The 19,250-nt window shown below is 44.7% G+C and overlaps 2 protein-coding genes across 4 annotated transcripts in view; both read right to left on the bottom strand.

The window, feature by feature from the left end:
* SLC12A6 (solute carrier family 12 member 6) overlaps positions 1-3,342 on the bottom strand; it is a 42,011-nt gene extending 38,669 nt beyond the window's left edge. For 2 of the 3 annotated variants that reach the window (XM_063138322.1, XM_063138321.1), the window contains exons 1-2: positions 3,252-3,342; positions 1,309-2,474 (exon numbers count right to left, since the gene is read on the bottom strand). In XM_063138322.1, coding sequence (XP_062994392.1) covers positions 1,309-1,555 — 247 coding nt within the window. In that variant the 5' untranslated portion in view covers positions 1,556-2,474; positions 3,252-3,342. Of the gene's footprint in view, positions 1-1,308; positions 2,475-3,251 lie in introns of those variants that run through there. The other variant, XM_063138325.1, reaches the window with a different exon arrangement.
* A 4,007-nt stretch (positions 3,343-7,349) lies between these two features.
* On the bottom strand, positions 7,350-11,103 carry NOP10 (NOP10 ribonucleoprotein). Its single transcript, XM_063137507.1, has 2 exons — positions 10,942-11,103; positions 7,350-7,797 (listed from the first exon to the last, which is right to left on the bottom strand). Exons 1-2 carry the CDS (start codon positions 10,993-10,995, stop codon positions 7,657-7,659), a joined length of 195 nt encoding a protein of 64 aa, XP_062993577.1. The 5' UTR covers positions 10,996-11,103; the 3' UTR covers positions 7,350-7,656.
* Positions 11,104-19,250: the final 8,147 nt, after the last annotated feature.

Raw genomic sequence — 19,250 nt, 5'->3', positions numbered from 1 at the left:
TGCAGGTACATAAAAAGGTATTACATAAAACAACAAAACAAAGCTAGTGCTCATATGTACCTATATTTCAATCATTTGTGGCACACTGATAAAGCTGGGTGGGGGTGGGGTGGGAAGACAATCAACTCTCAATTTACAAAAGTTTCCCTGCCTGATTTCCCAGAAGCAATTCTTACTAGCCACATTTGGACTGGGAAAGGGTTATTTACAAACCTGCACCTGTGGTATTTAGTCCTTCATATATGGCCTTCTTTACAACTATTATTCGTCCCCATTTACATCCATTCTAACTCAGTTTATTATTTCACTATCTAATGCAACATTTCTTCTTTTTTCATCCTCAACTTTTGGGAGGAGGAGGTCATACCACTATAGACTGTCACACAAATAACACAATTCATGGTAGATGCATTTTAGAACTTATGTTACGTGCAAGTATGTGGATGAGAGTGTGGCTATGTGCTTCTCTTGTGTGTCTCAAAAAACAGAAATCCCAAGTGCGTGCAAAGTAAGTATCACAAGGTTGCTAGTGGACAACAGCCTCTGAAAGACTGTGGAGGGTTCAATGTTGCCATTCATAAGCCCCACAATAGAAGATGTGACTTTGAGTCAGTGGTGACTGAGCAAAGCCCAAGCTGACCTCAGCTATTGGTTTGTTTTTTAAATGCATCAGACAAGGGAACCAACAAGATTAAGGGAACTGAAATTCTCCCAAGTCATTTCCCATGAGACTTGCTCAGCATTTCCTGACACAAGGAAGAAAAAAACCACTGAAGAACTAGACAGATCAGCAATGCCAATAACCTCAAAGAGAAACTATAGCACAGGGAAAACACGATCACAGCAAGAGGGGTCAGAAAATTTAGGAGGCGAACTATTCTCTCTGTGGCAGCTTGAAACATATTGGTCAAGCCCATGACATAAGAAGGGGGGAGGGCTCAAGGTATTTCTGAAGGCACAAAAATCCAGCCATGCCAGAAAGAACCATCTGCCAAAAAGTGCTTGATACAACAGAATGTTTGCATGAATTGAGACAGATCTATTCGAGATCCCCTGACACCTTCAACACACCCATGCATTTTTCAAGTCATGTGAGATATAAAGGGGTATTTGCAGCACAGTCAAGAATTGAACTCTCCTTTCCAGAACTTATAAGCTATGAGCTTTTCAAACCCTGTGCACCTGCCACACATCCGTAAGTCCTCTTCAACTACCCAGACACTTCTAAGTTGACATTCTCTATTGACAATGTTATCTTTAGCTTCCAGGCATTCCCTCTCCCACCCAATATACCAAAATGCGACCTACCTTCAGCCACATCTGAGCGGGGATTGGTTGTCTTGTCAATAGCTGGCTCAGCAGCTTCAGTGGCCAATGAAGTGGTAGCTCTAGAAAAGTCACTGGCACCTTCGCTGCGGCTTGTTTCGGGAACGCTTTCTCTGGAACTGAAGCGGACACGGGAGCTGGAGCGGGAGCTGAGGTCTGGGCTGGTATCAGACAGGCCCGGGATATCATCAATTTTTGTGGGAGTAACCATGAACCGGACTGAAGCCATCTTGGAAGGAGAAATGGAACGGGGGGGGGGGGGATTACTTCCTTGATAACTTTAAGACTTGGATGCGGATGCTAAATAGTAAGAGGAAGAAGACCATTCAAAAGAGTAACAGACGCCAATTGTACTACCAAAGCTGTTCTCAAGAGAAAGATTCATGTCTAGCATTAATTCATGAACTGCCTGCCACAATTATTATCAGGTAGATTTTCCACAAGCTTGGCCAAAAATGGAGCGAGGAAGATACCCCATGATTTTGCAGGCTAGTATTTCATGGATGATTAGTTCAAAGAGTCCCATTTATCAGGCAAATATGACAGAGTTTTCTGTTTCCAGAGGCAGCTTACAGATCCAAATGAAAGATGGTTGTAATCTTTGTCTGCCAAACACCCATACTGCACGCTCCTGGCGTTAAGCTGCACCTGTAAGAGGCCCGTCTCACAGACCCTGGTCAAAATTTATTTTACGCAAGTATAATTTTTGGCACAGCGAATTGAATAGAGGTAATTTCTTCCCACCTGGGAAAATCCAAGTGCAAAGTTCTGAAAGGTGCACAAAAAGGCTAGAGGGCTCCTGTTAAAAGTAACATCATAATCCACATGTTTTCCAGTGTGACATGCAAGGAAAATATTCTTTGTTGCAAATATCCCTTATAGTTCTGGTGCAGGAACTCTGAGAGGCTTCTTATCTCAAACTGAAGAGGAGAAATGTCACAGCGTCCCAGTGCAAGAGTGTAAAAAAAGGCAAAGAGTGTAGTTATTCCTCAAGATGGTGTCACTGTAAAAGGATGCCCAATTATTCCACAGGCTCGAGGCGGTTTTCAGAGGTCCTGACTTGAGAAGATAACCATTGGATGGGGCTTAGTGCAAGGGAATGACTATCGCTCCGATAGCTTGAGAGAACATATGTTTCCTATAGGTTCCTGGAAAAACAGATTGAATATATATATATAACTCTAATGTCTTTCACAAAACTGAAACTGCAAAGATGAGTCATTTCTACACAGGGGCCCCACGGTGTGTCATGTGCCAATCCCACAAACTCTCCACACTTCGGTGCACATCCCATAAGGCATTAGGACAGGTTCAAGTCTTTTGCTGCCAGAGAGTTTACAGAGAAGCAAGTGCAGAAGCATTTAAACACACCACACATTATCATCCAAGCAGCAAGAGGGGATGGCATTTGGCACTGCTGTCAAGAGCGCAAAGCGGGGGGGGGGGGGGCACATCCCCATAAGATAGAGGGGGGGACACATTTCACAGAAGGTGAGCATACATTTGACGGCATACAAAGGTGCAAGCTAGACAAGGGTGCAAGGCTGAGCAAGAGACCATGGTACCAAGTGTGTGTGTGTGTGTGAGGAACCCTCAACGCCAATGGCAGGCTAGGCAACATGAAACGTGCAATCCCCTGTCAGGTTGTGCCAGGGCTAGAAAGGATTTCCCCTCCACATTAGCAAGAAGGTGTCTCACACTTAACAGACTCCTAAATATGCTCTACCGCGAGGAGCGTGCAAGAACATCTGGGGGGAGGGGATGAGAAGGTACAGGTGTGTGTAGTCCGCCTTGCCCAAGTCACTGGGCACAACCGGGGAGGTGAAACTGCGCCTGCGCGGCGGTGGTGGTGGTGTCTCCCCCCCCCCACCCTCTTGCCCCCCTCCATTGATGTTCGGCAGTTTTAGTAGCCGTTGGTTGTTTACCTGAGGCGCGCGCCGCAGCTGCTCTCCCAACGTTCTGAAGGGGTCTCGCGCGCACTTTGCCGGCGCGCGCTGCCGTGGGCTGCTACTACTGTTCTTGCTATTGCGGCGGCGGCGGTGGAAGCAGCTGCAGCTACTGCCCGCGCGCCGCTACCTCAGATGCCGGCTCCGATGTGGGAGGAGGGAAAAAGAGCAAAAGTCTCAGTTGTCCTCATCCTCCCCCGTTTCCCTCCCTCCCCGCCTTCGGTTCTACACATGCGCAGAAGCAAGTAGCGGCTACTGTTGCTGGGCTTTCTTCTGTTCAAAGAACCACTAGAGGGGAGCTGGCTGGCTAGCATGGGGCGCGAGGGGGGGGGGAGTAGGAGCGTGTTGAAGGGGGAACTACAAACGCTTGAGGGTTGCTGGGAGGTGTAGTTTTTCTTTAGTGAGGGGGCAATTAGGCAAGAACAGGTGGACGTGAAACTAACCGTTATTTATTGGGAGGAGGAGGATTTCATTAATAGAACAGCGGGGCGAGGGGGAGAAAGCCACTAACGATTTATTTATTTTATTATTTATTTATTACATTTCTATACCGCCCAATAGCCGGAGCTCTCTAGGCGGTTCACAAAAATTAAAAACATTCAAAGTATAAAACAACAGTATAAAACCATAATATAAATACAATATAAAAGCTCAACCAGATAAAAACCGCAGCAAGGCAAAATTACAAATTTAAAACACTAAGTTAAAATTTATTTATAGACTGTTAAAATGCTGGGAGAATAAAGGTCTTCACCTGGCGTCTAAAAGCATATAATGTAGGTGCCAAGCGAACCTCCTTAGGGAGCTCATTCCACAGCTGGGGTGCCACAGCAGAGAAGGCCCTGCTCCTGGTAGCCACCTGCCTCACTTCCTTTGGCAGGGGCTCACAGAGAAGGACCCCTGAGGATGACCTTAGGGTCCAGGCAGGTAGATTTAGGCTGAAATACGATATCCGCTTTACTATACACCTTTGAAACCAGTGGAATTTTTTTTCTTAATATGCATATATAGCATTGCCCTATAAGCCAGTTTATTGTATTGTTCACTCTAAATATTGGTTCAGGGCTGGTCAAAGGCGTTTTGGGTTGTTGCTTTCACACCAAAGGACACATTTTAAGGGACTGTGGATACTATGGGTCACCGCAATAGAGATGGAAAACAAACACCGATACATTTTAAAACACATCCACATTGTAATCCCATATCCCTTCAAAATGCATGTAAATGAGGAACTTCACAAATCCATCTTCTGTCAGGAATTCAGCTCCCCCCAATTCTTGTCCTGAAATTAACGGCTACTTTTTGGTGTTATTTAGAGAGGGAGGGTGGCATTTTTGGTAGGAGTAATATGGCAGCATTTGAGGAAGGTGAGGGGAATGTGACGTATATTTGTTACAATAGTAGAAAGTGCCTCTGAACATGTAATGAGTACCAGAGTAACCACAAAAGCATATCTGGAATAGACACAGGACAGGGCTTCGATGTCAGAGTGATGTAGGCACATATTACAAACTCGAGTTGTTTAATTTCATTTATGTCCCATACTTCCTCCATGGAATTCATAATCTCCCCACATTTTATCCCAACAGCCCTGTAAGGTTGAGGGATAGTGAAATAGACCAAGATCACCCAGGGAGCTTCATTGATGGCTGAGGCTGAGTTTACAGAGCATTAGTCAGGCCCAGGGCCAAATCCAGCCCCACATGGCCACACACCCTTTCCCCCATCCATCGACTACTTCATGCCTTCCTGGCTTTTGTGCAGTTTTATCACCTTTCTAAAAGCCTCGGCTAAGGATTAATTACCGACAGTAAGAGCTTCAAGCCACAGAACGTTGATACTTTGTGGGGGGGGGGGGGGGCACCGCCTTCACTACCAAAATTTGGCCCTCAACAGCATCTCCAAAACTGAATTCAGCTCTCATGCTGAAAGAGATTTCCTTGCTCTAAGCATCACACTGGCCCACATGAGGTGGCATTTCAATGCAAATTTCTTAGAAATATTTGTGTTGCTTAATATAATAAAATCCCTGCATTTCCAGCCTATGCATGTTCTCTGAAGAGGAAAAAAAATACTTGAGTATGGTGGCTCCCACACACAAGCCAGTCATGTACTTGGCCTATGAGCAACATTCATCTTTCAGCATGCCATCACAAGCACTCAGTATCCCTGCCGGAGGACCCAAATTTCCTCATTTACACGCCCTTGCCAGAAAAATGTCTGAACATCACGAAAGAACAGTCATGCCGGGTGCTGATTTGGGAATTGTTAACTTGTGCCATGCATAGCCCCCACCCTGGCTCTTTCCCATCTTGCCGTCAAGTAACAGCAGCCTTTCCGTTTTAATGCTTTTTGATTGGCTTCCCCCACTTCTGCTGCGGTTTCAGTGGCAGGATGCGAGCAAGAAGCATTTTAAAGAGCTGCCCTTGACTCAGATGAACCATAAATATTTCCAATTTGAGGCAGGAAATGAAGCAGAGCAAGGTAAAACAATAGCACAAGATAAAAACTCATAATGAGCAAGCCATTTTAATATTACTCCTCTGAATCCCTGCTACATCTGATCACCAGGAACAGAAAACACGTCTGCAGGAGCATGTGGCTAACCGCCCCTTTCCCAAAGTACCCTTGGCCTACAACTGTGTGGCAATGACTGTATGCCACTGAATTACATCACACCCCACACTAAGCTGCATAGCAGGAGAGGAAAAAAGCCTCCTTTCTAGTAGTAGCATAATCATGCAAGTATGTCCAAGACACCAGGGCTGGCCAGTGGGGCCAGTTGGCATGGCCTATGATTTTGAGGGGGCCTACGCTGAATCCCCCTGGGCAAAGTTGCTTGATTTTTCTGTTGTTGATGATGAATTTGCCCAAAGAAAAGCACGTAAAAGCATTTCTGAATGTGAAGTGATGTCTTATATACAGCTTGAATAAAAGTGCTTGCCATTACCTTTTTTATAAATCGTTCTAGTTCATATGTATTTAGAACTGATTAAAAATACTTAATGAGCAATTTGAAATAGGGCCTACATTTCCTATCTGGCCCAGGCCTATTACCAGCTTTGCCCAGCCCTGCAAGACACAAAGTAAACAATAAGGGAGGAGAGCTCATCAAAATAATTTATGTATATTTCCAGAATCCCACTCCCAAGTTACAATGTACTTACATGTTCCAGTGTATGTTAGAGACCACTCAATCGTCTATCTAATCAGTCTCTATGGGGAAGATATTAGGGGTGATGCCTTCCAGATACAGAGCCATTCTTGACCTCACTCTCTGGTTTTGAAATGTCTTTTCTGCAGAGCTCTAGCAACAACACCCCCACAAGTTTCTTTGCCAAGATTTTTATATTCAACCAAAAAACTGGGTCCTATCCTCTAATTTGGGGTTCAGTGGGATGTCTAATGCTACAGAGGGAGACGGGAGCAAGATCTCCTTGTTGGATTCTCAGCTTGGGCAGGAAAATGAGATTTAACAGCCTAAAAAGAACAAAATTGTAACCCACCAAGATTATCTTTGCCTAGCAGCCCTATAGCATGGTCTGCCAGGTGATTCATAATCTATTTTTGCAGTCACAGGCAGGGAGCAAAATTAGGTTCCTCAAGGCCTTGTCAGTTACTGAGCTCCATTTGGTCTGGTAGGTCACAAGATATGCAAGCCTGACTTAGACAAAAAGCATTGAACGCTGTATAAGGGCCTATTATCTCCCAATGGTTATTAATATCATTATTTTCTCTTAGGCATGTTACTTGTATTTGATCTCTTTTTAGTTCAAGCAATCACTCTCCCCCAGATTACACCAATGCAAATCAATTAAGTTACATGTTGCCCCCAAAGGAAGTACAGAGCGGTTACTTCCTTAAAGTGAAAAGAACTGACAGTAATGAAGTGAAGGTATGAGAAAACCACTGACATCTTGTTCAGGGTTTATGTATTCAACGTTATATAGGATCCTTGTAAATCATGGCTATCATGAAGTGGAAAGAAACTGGTAATCCCCTCCAGGTCACCAAACACTTCACTAAAACCATTCTCTCCAGATTCCTTGTTCTGACAATTACACAAACACGCACATGTTAAGAAATTAACAACGGAAATTTCATTTTATCTCCAGAATTACACAGCCAAATAGGTGGAACAGAAAAACTTTTAGTTCTCTTGCAGAATGCAGGTATTTCTCCCTTCCACAGAGCACAAAAGGAATTAAGATGAATTTCAAAACATCACAGTAGCACTCTAAGTCTTAGGGTTAAAGTGGAATGAAGAAAGCAGATCTGCTGTTGCTGTTGTTATTCTGCATCCGCTTCTTCAAGGCTGCTTTGGAAGAAGCTTATCTCGCTTTGATGGTTGTGTTGGCTTCAGCTGGCATCAGGGGCGCACAGTTTATACAACAGGCCGAGGCTGCTGGGTCATCAGGACACCAAATCGTTTCTTGATGGTGATCCGGTGCCGGGAATACTTGTCATCTGGAGAGAAGCGGGCGGGATGGGCTGAACATGTCGGCTGACCAGAGGGATCCACCTTCTGCAAAGCAGGGAAGAAAAAGCAAAACCATATGTGAGCAAATACAAATACTATTCCAGACCTGTAAGTCAAATATTCCATTCTAAAGCCACTCAAGATCCTCATGATCCCCATCATAGAATAGTAGAGTTGGAAAGGGCCTATAAGGCCATTGAGTCCAAGCTCCTGTTCAATGCAGGAATCCACCTTAAAGCATCCCTGATGGATGGTTGTCCAGCTGCCTCTTAAATGACTATAGTGTGGGAGAGCCCACATCTCCCTCATTCATAGTCTCTCCCTTCTCCACACCAACATATACCCACCCATAAATCCAGAACTTGCCCCACAATACATTAAAAGCCCACCAATTACCAACAAGCTTAGATGCACCTAACTCTGCACAAGATCATGTTATAATGGGTTCATTCTTAAATAAGAAAATTAGAAGTGCCATGCTGGATTAGTCCATCTAGTCCAGCACTCTGTTCGCACAGTGGCCAACCAGCTGTCAGCCAGGGACCAACAAAGCAGGACACATTGCAACAGCACCCTCCCACCCACATTCCCCAACACCTGGTGCATATAGGCTTACTGCCTCTGATACTGGAGGTAGCATGTAGCCATCAGTGCTAGTAGCCATTGATAGCCTTCTCCTCCAGGAAATTATCCAACCCCCTTCTTTTAAAGCCATCCAAATTGGTGGCCATCACTATATCTTGTGGTAGTGAATTCCATACTTTAATTATATGCTGTGTGAAGTACTTGGTTTTATTTGTCCTGAATCTCCCACCAATCAGCTTCATGGGATGCCCCCGGGTTCAAGTATTATGGGAGAAGGAGAAAAATCCACGTTCTCCACACCATGCATAATTTTGTACCCCTCTATCATGTCTCCCCTTGGCCTCCTTTTTTTCCCCAAGCTAAACAATCCCAGCTGTTGTAACTTTCCCTCGAAGGGGAGATGTTCCAGCCCCTTGATCATTTTAGTTGCCCTTTTCTGTACTTTTCCCAGCTCTATCTTTTTTTTAGGTGTGGTGATCAGAACTGGAAACAGTACTCTTAAGTGTGGTTGCACCATAGATTTGTATAAAGGCAATATGATACTGGGAAATAAGGGAGTGCTTCTTCAGATATCACCATGTTTTGATGAAACTATCTCGGGGACAGATTAAAAACAGGTGGGACATGGATTCTGGCCTGTCTTTTGGCAGTTGGGAAGGGAGAGGGGGTGTTTGCTAAGAGATGCTAGGATGACATGATATTAAAGCCTTTCCAAATCCCCTGAGTATTCCTGCTGATCTTATAGGGCTTCTATTGAGTTCAGGAGGAACTCCACCCCCCACCCCACCCCACCCACCATGTTTTACTGTTATCCCTGCATCAATAAAGTGTATCCTCCTTGGATACCATCTGATCTCAACAGCCAGTCTAGCGTAATGTTTAGAAAGTCAGAACAGGTCCATTTAGAGTCCATTCAGTGCACTGCTCCCTCTCTGCAGAATTCCCTGCCAGTAGGTGTCAGGCAGATGCCAAAACTGTGCTTTTTATTGCTGTGTTCGCTAAACACGTTTTTATTTACACAAGCTTTTCCTGCATGGTATTACTTGATTTTAAAGAATGTTATTCTTTGTACTTTGTACTTGTGTTTTGCTTTTAACGTTCACCGCTGAAGAAACGTGGGTTTTTAAAGATACAGAGCCATTTATACATTTTGTAAATAAATCAATAAATAGGACCCGTAGTGAAACCTGAGTTCCGTTCCCCACACAGTCATGAAGGTCACTGAGTGAACTTGGACCGGTCATCATTTATCAACATACCCTACCTCACAAAACTGCTGTGAGGGGGAAAAATAGGGAGCAGGGTAGAACCTTGAGTTCCTTAGAAGAACAGCAGGATCATGTAGTAAGATTAATATTACATAAATAATCTTTATTTCAAGTTTGGCCACCAAAGGCGAATAGAAAAGTATTCTCTTAAGCTTTACTTAAGTCAAAACCTAACATCTTTCAGAATTGATTACTTTTCCTATTGGGGCTGGCCAGAGTTAGAAAATAAACACACAATTACTTATTTAGCTGTTTAATTGCACTTCAACACACACTTTTGTGAATTTAAATCTCCTGTTAGGAAGGGACTACAACTTTTTTTCCCCCCAGAGGGGTAGCCGTGTTATTCTGTTGCAGCAAAACCCCATAAAGAGTCTTGTGGTACCTGAAAGACTAACAAATTTATTTCTGGCATAAGCTTCCATATACATCATCCCCAGAAGATCAGACGCATTAAGTCATCTTGTGAATGGACAGTGTCCACGAAAGCTTACACCAAAATGTGTTAGTTTTTTAAGATGTCACAAAGTTCTTTGCTATTATTATTGTTTTTGATGTTAAAGGACAAACACTAAGGGAAACCCTCATCCCACTTGCTGATTAGGCCAGTCCTCTATTTAAGGAGCTGTCAAAGGACAGTCCTCTATTTGAAGGTGTCCTCTATTTGATGGGCTGCCCAGTCCAAGTCCGGTTTGAAGTCAAAGAACAATAAGGGCAGATAGCAAAGAAGAGCGCTGTAAAGTTGTGCATCAACAGTTACCACACAGGCAGCAGACATATAGGTCACCTGGTCAGTCTTCTCTACTATGCTGAGATGAATTGTATTTGTACTTAAATAGCTGTTATTTCTAAATACACACATGCACATGTTATGCAAATCTGTGTCCCCTTTTGTCCTTTTTCGATGACGAATTTCCTCTTCTCAGGCAATGTGCAAGCTGCCACCCTACCCCCTCCCTTTCTAATGTGTTTTCACCAAACTGTTTGCACGTTTCTAACCTCTTTTTCCTCCACAACCTCACAGATCCACGAGTACCAGAAATATATCTTTAATCAATATAAGGTGGTGGGGATGCCTAGTTGAACATATTTCAACATTAAGTTCTGGGCAGTTTATTCAGTGACAGAGACTCCACAGCTGATTACACCTTTGTCCCAACGAAGAGAGCAAGGAAGGAGGATAAGAGGCAGCTAAATATGGGTGCATCAAGACTAGCCGAAATATGAAAATAAGAAGCGGTGAAGAAAGCAACATCTGTATGAAGGCGCCAGAAAGGAGAGAGAACACCAAGAATTCAGACAAGGGGTTGAAAGGCCATGGGGTTAATATCCTTACCTTGAGGGTGTAAACCCTGTCTCCTTGCTCATTGAGATAGTATTGCAGGAACATTGCTGCGTACACCCACAGATCAACGCTGCTACAGCGTGGATTATTTTAACTTTATTGATTTCCCCACTTGCTGTATCAACCAGCTTCGCGCTTCCAAGCAGCCCACGTGTACACCAGCTTCATCACTTCCTGAACAATGGAGGCCCTTAATCCTCCAATAAATGAGCTTAGAGGAAACTGAGCCTTCTGGGAGTTGTAGTCTTCCAGCATCAAAGCTCAGGGCTCACTCGCTAGGGGACGCTCAAGGCGCAGCGCAGGCTTGAGAGTTGTAACCCTCTCTTCCCAATGTATTCTGGGAATTGTAGTTCCTCAGCTCCACCAAGTCTACAGTTGCGGTGTCTTATAGGGACGGGGGAGGTGGGATTCACCTGTTGAAATGCTGCATCTTCAGCTATTACATGCCACACCATTCAGCATTTAGGTCCTAGCTGACATATCTTTTTTTCTTTTAGTGTTTAAGCTAAAGTGGCCATTTTAAATAAGACTGGTTGACTATTATTATTATTATTATTATTATTATTATTATTATTATTATTATTATTATTATTATTATTGGTCAGCCTTTAAAGAAGTCCAAATATTTAATTAAAAAACAACATTTCTTTCTTCTTCTTCTTTCCCCCACAAGGACTAGAGGTAGTATAAGCCATGTCCTGAAGCAAATGATACACATGCTCATGGTAAGGCCGAGCCAGGAAAATACAATTGCTGTCTAAGTGAAGCACAGCTGCTGTGCAATAAAGCAGTCTTCCCCAACCTGGTACCCTCCAGATGTTTTGGCCTGCAACTCCCATTAGCCCAGGCCAACATGGCAAATATTCAGGCATGGTGAGAGTTGTAGTCCAAAACAACTTGCGGGCACCAGGTTCTGGAAGTCTGCATTAAACAGTCATCAGGATCTACACTACTGCTTTAAAGCACTTTATAACAGTTTTGACAACTGTTGGGGCCCAGAACACACTCCATATACAGTTGTCAAAACTGTTATAAAGCTCTTTAAAGTGCTTTAAAGCAGTAGTGTAGATCCGAAAGGCTTAATTGGTTTATCTTAGAATAGAAGAGGTAAAATCACCCCTTGTCATATATGTGCAAATTCACTGAGATCATGTTTTTCAGTTAACACAGCTTATTGCCTGGGACAGTGGATGCAGAAAGATGGGAAAATGAAAATGAAAAGAAAATCAAACAAGCTAGCAAAGATGTCATGAACAGACATATGTACTGTGCCTTATATCCAGAACGTTTACAGTACTGCCTACAGGTACAGAAACGATGGCCTGCAGCGATGCTCAACAAAATGTTTGTTGTTGTGATCCCTTTCAAATAATAACTTTAAAAGGATAATTGTGCGATCCTATTCATGTCTACCCAGAAGTGAGTTCCACTGACTCCATTACTCCCAAGTAATTGCAACCTAGAAACAGAAACTAGCTAGGTGGCAAACACACACACACAGACACACACACTCCTTAGTTCAGCCATATTAAACTTTAACACAAAAGAGCTGTCTAAGTTGCACATTGTAAGGAGCAGCACTGCTAATGCATCTGTACATTTAAGGATTCTCCTTTCCCATCATTGTTATTTTTTAATTTACAATATTTCCACGCAACCTTCATTAACATTGACTCCAGCAGGGACAGCTCCAGTGCTAGGATGTCTTCTTTTATGGAACAGTCTTCTTTCCTCCGTTTTGAAGATCTTTTATTTGAAAGGCTGAAAAGTCCAAGCCTGGGTTAAAGATGAAGGAAGGGAGAATTTGGCCTTGACATTTCCCATCAACAGCACCAGAATGAGCAAGGCACACAGGTCACCTCTTCCGCACTATGGTGAGATGTACTGTATTTATATTTAAATTAGGATATTAATTGATAAATTTCTATCCAGAGAACCTCTGCTATGCTCTCTCTTTTATTGGTGAACCATGGAGGGTTTACTGGGTGGCAGCATGCAGTGACTGGATTTAACTGCCATTTAAATTTCCCACAATACCCTAGAATGATGCTAGGGTTTTGGAGGCCCTGTGGAAAATTAAAATGGCAGCTAAGCTCAGCTGCTCAGTGCTGTTTGGAGAGCCAGGCAGAGCATATTATTATTATTATTATTATTATTATTATTATTATTATTAAAGGGGTCAATAGTGGGCCCTGGGCGGGGTTCAGGTGCCAAGGCAGCAGTCCAAAGATACCAGGTGCAGGTGCTAGCCCTGCATTCCAGGATGGTTAACAACAATGGGCTTGTTCAGATGACATGCTAAGCCATGGTTAGGCTGCTAACCTTTTTGCAACAAATCGTTAGTGAGCGTGTTTTAACCATGGTTATGTAGCCACCATGGTTAGGAATGGTTCATATGACATGCTAAGCCATAATATTTAGCTGAAAATGCTTAACCACCTTGGCTTAGCGTGTTATCTGAACAGGACCAATATAAAAGACCAAGTCCGACCTACTTCAAAACAGAACAGGACAAACTAACCAACAGTAAAATGAAAACAATTCTTAAAATCTAACAGATAAAAAGGCAAATAAATCAAGTTCAAAGAACGGTACTTAAAATGGTTGGGTAAATTAAAAAGAGAGGTTTTGCTTGGTGCCTAAAAGATAACAACATTGGTAGCAGACAAGACCTTGCTGATACTTATACCTGACGGACTCCTTGAGGAGGGAGTTCCATTATTGAAATTCCAGCTAAAGACGTCCTCTCTGTGATTGACATCTGCCTCACTTTTGATAGAGAAGCTATCATGGGTAGTAAATGCTGCAGCTATGTTGCTAACCGTGCAACCCTGTTTTTTTTGTTTTTTTTCTAAGTGAGATATCTGGTGTGTACAAAGACCTAAAGAATAAAACTGGACACACACACATAAATTGTCCGGGTCAAACTTTGGTCAAGTCTGATCATACACTAACCCTCAATTCTTAGGTTGTGACCTGGGAGCAGGACACATCTGACAGATATCTCTTCTCATATCTTCACAAAACTACATTTCCCAAAGTTCCATTGGAGAAGCCATGACAGTTAAACAGTTTCAAACTGGGTTAAACTTGTAGTGTAGATGCTTGTTGCCCTCAAGTGGGGTACCACTGTACCTGCATCAACTGCCCAATGTCAAAACAGACAACACAGGTCAAGTGGTACCTCACAAACAGCTACCTTAGCCCAATCCTTGCTATTTTATTTGGGGCACGTGTCACCTCTGGCCTCATTTCTAGGGAGGTGTGTTAGGAAAGGTATGTATACCTGATGTGTGCCAATGCTAATAGGATTTCCTGTGACTGAGAGTTTTCAAATGTCTTGACAATTAGAGGTAGGATTGCCAACCAACCCAGAAAAAATGCCTTGGCTTGCTCTTCTGCCTTATAACAGTACCTTGATATGGCGACATCATCAGGATACTGTTGATTGATTGATTGGTTTATTCTAATCCATCCAATAACTAAGGATCTCAAAGCATAGAGATCATTATGACCTCTTCTGCAGATCAAGCTGTTGTTAAAGACCCAGGAGCAGGTACAAATAGAAAGGGTACCAACTTTAGTTGGAGGTAATGTCAAGATGGAGTGGAATATCTGCTCCTTCTGGGAAGAGGCAGCTAGGGACCTCTTACCGGTCAGTCCATTAACTCTCCTGACAGGTCCTGATGCTCAGAAACAGAAGTAACCTGTAGGATTAATATCAGGGTTGCAGGTAGAACTTCAACGTCCTCCCCGTTATTGGAACCCCCGAGGTGTCCAAGTTCCGGAACTGTTAACATTCAACCCTCGTGCCTAGAGTGGTGTCAACAATGCCAGATCTTCTTGGAAACCGAATGGCAGCGTGGTGAATTTCCCAGAAGACCCTGTTTCTCATCCATTTCCGCCAACACTCTTACGACAGGACTTCACAGAGACAGGCGCCCAGTTCCTTTGAAGAGCTCTCTTTGCTTCAGAACCCTTCTCCCATAGGGGCCATGGCCTCCCAGGCCCACACCCCGGGCCCTGCGCTCCAATCCTGCACCTCCAATGCCCCCTCGCTGCTCTTGCCTGCCTTCCCTGGGGCTGCTCTACTGGTGACCTCAGCTGATGCCCCCGGAAGCAAGTTGATCATCAAGTTGAAACGAGAAGGACCCATGGTGGGAGGGGCCGAGGAAATGCCCTGTACACAGACTTTCTTTCTGGCAGGGATGCCGCTGGGCTGGGCCACTCAACGCCGGGATGGGCCTGTAGGTCCCAGCGTCCGGACGGTTTTGCTGACCAAAGCTGGCGAGGACCCGGGTGGTAGGAAACCAAGAGTGCCAGAGACTGTCCTATCAGCCCGAGGGGCCCCTCCCAGTGACGCCTCCTTTGCCTGCACCTCCAAGGGGGTGTATGAGAATTACCGGCGCTGGCAACGCTACAAGGCCCTGGCCAGGCACCATTTCCCTACCACACCTGACGCTGAAGCTCTTGCCTGTTTTTTCATGTGAGGGTCTTGGTGGCTAGGACCATAGGTTGGGAGACAAGGTTGACCTAGAATTGAGATAACAGGAAGATACAGGTTATGAGATAGGATCAAGGGAGATTAGCCAATGTTTGGTTACCTCAACTAGGACACTGAAAGCTGAAATGGGAGGAAAACAAAACCACACACCCAGTATTTCAAAAAGTGCTGAATTGAGCACATTCAAAATGGCCGATGGCCCTGAGCATAGCAAAATGAGTTAACTCTTCACCCAGAGTAAGGATTTCGGGAGTTCTGAATCTCGTATTTCTCTTTGTGAAGTCTGAAATCTGTGATGAAAACTGGACACTAATCCTCACAGTTAAGCAGATACAAAAGAGGACAGGGCTCCTGCAACTTTCACTGTTGTGATGAAGAGGCAATTTCACTAGGTGCTGCATGCATACAAATGACACCTGCTGAAATTAAAGCTACAGGAGCCCTGTCCTCCTTTTCATAGGGTCACCCTACTCATGGTGATTCCCATTTTATGCCCGGGGAAAGTGGTTGAGCTGAGATTTCAACTCACGCATCCACAATCAGAATCAAGTGACAAAGACTTTCCTGGACTGGACCACTTGAGATTGGAGGAACAGGTGTGAGCGTACATGTGTAAATGCTCCTTTAATGCAAAACAACGACAACACACCAAGACACATGCCAAAAACAAGAAAACAGGTGACTACTAACCCAGAGGTGGGCAATTTCTGATCCTCCAGATGTTTTGCCTTACAAGTCCCATCTTCCTGCCTTTGGGCTATGCTGGCCAGGGCTGGTGGGTGTTGTAGGAAAAGAACATCTGGAGGGCCATAAGTTGCTTACCCCTACATTAATCATTGTTGTGTACAGAAACATAACATATCAAGGAGCAGGGAGTGTTTTGTTTCATAGGAAAGCATTATAATTTAACATGCAGCCCTGTTCTTGCAAACTTAAGTGGGACAGTCCAGGGGGAAAATGTTTTTACCATTTCATTCTGCTCATTAAAGCAATTGAAAAGCAAAAGGTGAGCTCCCAAACAGGTGCCCAAAAGACCTGGTTATTAAGTTTCCCAATGCTTTTCTCAAAAAACTCTTGTCAGGGGGGTTACAGTTGCACAGGTTTCAGTGGCAAAAGTGTGTGTTGAAAGTGTTCAAGCCAACACACTAGTATTTATAGTCGTGGTTATTGTTTCACTTTTCCTTGGCATTGTGTTTGAGGGTCACCACCTCTTTTGTCTTTTCTCTTTGGGTTGCTCCCTTTCTGTAATTCTGTAAACTGGCCCTCTGCTAGACCGCTTTAACCACTGAGCCATGCTGCCAGGTGAGGCTGTGGAGCTTCAGTAAGGTTGGAGAAGGCATAGTAGGAGTTGTGATGGTCAAGAGGCATTGTGGGGGTGAAGGAGGGTCATGAATATCGTGGGAGGGAGTGGTGTTCTTAGTGAAGCCGCAGTTCTGAATTAGGAAGCTTTGTTGACATGACATCACGTCCTGCCCCCTCTACAGCCCAGTCCTCCGGTCGCTGGCCCGTCTTCGTCCTGACATGACCCTGGAGGATGGGGTTCCCCGTGCCGTGCAAGAGTGGGAGCACAGCAGCAACTTTGAGCGCATGATCTTCTACGAAATGGCAGAAAAGTGAGAGCTAGCCCTCCCCCTGACACACCTTTTTGGTATCACTCCAATAGGTGTCACATGTGTGTCAGGGCAGGATGGGGTGGGGGAGAGGGTTGCCCCATACTTAGTTAACCTCATCCCCCCCCCCCATATTTGTCTTTCTCAGGTTCACGGAGTTTGAGGCAGAAGAAGAACAACAGATCCAAAAGATGAAGCTGTTGGCCAACTGCTCCCAGTTCCAGGCCTCCAAACCTGCCAAGCTGCCTACATCCCCTGCCCCTGAGTCTGGGCAACAGCAAGGTAGTGTCTTCTCACAATTCCTTGCGGCTTGAGCCAATGCTTTACCTGCTCACAGCAACCAAGGGCCAATAGGAAGAGCCATCTAGAGGGCAGGATGGGTAACCGGTACCCAATTTGTGAATGAGCTCATATCCTTTCCTCCCTACATTTCAAAATCCTTATGAGGGCCATGCCTTTCTTAGGCCAACTCAAAGGTCACAAGTTCGGGGGCAAACTTTGGATTTCACCATCAGGCAGATGGTAAACAAAGCAAAAATGGAGGGTCGAGAAAGAGAAAAGTGGCTGGTGTTGAATCCATGGAGTCTGCATTTAATCACAGGCTTAAGGTTGTGCCACTATGTGGCAAGGATAACTCAAGACATTTGCCACCCTGGGGGCAGGTAAGGTGGTGGCCACTTGCACATCACCAAGAGAGAGGACAAAATAAGACAAAGATGTGCATAACATTTGCACATGCAAATGTGTACATCTAGGTGCAAAGTAATTTTAACTTGTTGGTTGTCTTACTATGGTTTTAATTTTTGTGAACCGCCCAGAGAGCTTCAGCTATTGGGCGGTATAGAAATGTAATAAATAAAATAAAAATAAAATAAATAAATAAATTGCTGTCATTCAAATATAAATAATAATTATTATTTAAATACAAATACATCTCACCATAGTGGAGTAAATTGAGAGGTGACCAGTATGCCTGCTGCTCAGTCTGCTGTCCAGGTGCTAATTCTTGATGGGCAACTTCAAGGCCTTTCCCTGCTCTCCTTCCTTCTGGACCTTAAACTTCATACCAGGCCTGGACTGGACAGCCCCATCAAACAGAGGACATTTTCAAATAGAGGACTGTCCTCTGCCAGCTCTCCAGAACAGACGGCCATCCTGTGTAACGTAGGACACTTGACCACCAAGATATGCCAAGTTGGTTCCCCAATCAAGTTATTCATCTCTGAGCCTCATCAGTTGGCCTTCAGTGAAATGGATATTGGAGCAGAAAATTGTGGGGTCATAAGATTTGTATTTTGGAACTCAGCCTTGTATTTAGATCCTCAGACAAGTTTCTTTTCTTTTAGACTCACCAGTTTTCCTTCAGGAAAATGATTGTTTAGTGAGGAGCCACACCCACCATGACAGCCATTTTGTGAATGGCCAAGCCCCACCGCACCCCCCCTTCGGCACCATTTTGCGAGAGTGCCCACAATACTCCCACAAAGTTCCAAAAGAGCTCACTGACCCCAAAAGGCTGGGGACTCCTAATCATAGAATAGTAGAGTTGGAAGGGGCCTATAAGGCCATTGAGTCCAACCCCCTGTTCAATGCAGGAATCCACCTCAAATCTAGCTGCTGCCCTTAGGGAACGCCCTATTCAGTTTCCTCTAGGTCTGGCCACAGTGTGCATGTATGCATGAACTCTGTTGGCACTGACTCCCCGCTCCCCTGTCTTCCCTCAAGTTTACATCCCCAAGAAGTCGGCCTCCAAGAGCCGCCAACCCCGCCGTCGCCAGCGGCGTCCACCCAGTGCTTCCGCCCTGGGAGCACCTCGGGAGATCCCTGCTGAGGCAGTGCACCAGTACGCTGAGATCATGGAAGGCCTTGACACGAGCTGGGAGGAAGACGAGGACGAGAAAAAAGAGCCAGGGGTGTGCAGAGGCCCACAAGGCCAGGAGGATGGGGTATTCCCGGACCCTGCCTTGCTCCAGTATATTGATCAGTTGTGCGACGATGAAGAGTTTGTCTGTAAGGTAACAAGAGCACCCACCAGGGGACAGGAGTGTGAATTGTTTCACGGTGCCAGAGGGAACTGAAAAGCTTGTGGCAGCTTCTCCCTGAGTATCCTCCTTGATGGAAGTCCAGAACATCTGGAGGCCACAACGAGGTTGGAGAAGGCCATCTCAGAGCCTTCACAAAGCCTG

Source organism: Elgaria multicarinata, chromosome 11, assembly GCF_023053635.1.
Source record: "Elgaria multicarinata webbii isolate HBS135686 ecotype San Diego chromosome 11, rElgMul1.1.pri, whole genome shotgun sequence".
NCBI classification, from domain to species: Eukaryota; Metazoa; Chordata; class Lepidosauria; order Squamata; family Anguidae; genus Elgaria; species Elgaria multicarinata.
Note: the sequence above shows the minus strand (reverse complement) of the source record. Positions and strands in the feature narration are given on the sequence as shown.

Excerpts from the sequence above, each read along its gene's own strand:
- NOP10 (XM_063137507.1), bottom strand. The coding sequence starts at position 10,995 with ATGTTCCTGCAATACTATCTCAATGAGCAAGGAGACAGGGTTTACACC. Across the intron at positions 7,798-10,941 it reads ACAGGGTTTACACCCTCAAG|AAGGTGGATCCCTCTGGTCA; the intron begins GTAAGGATATTA and ends CCTGCTTTGCAG.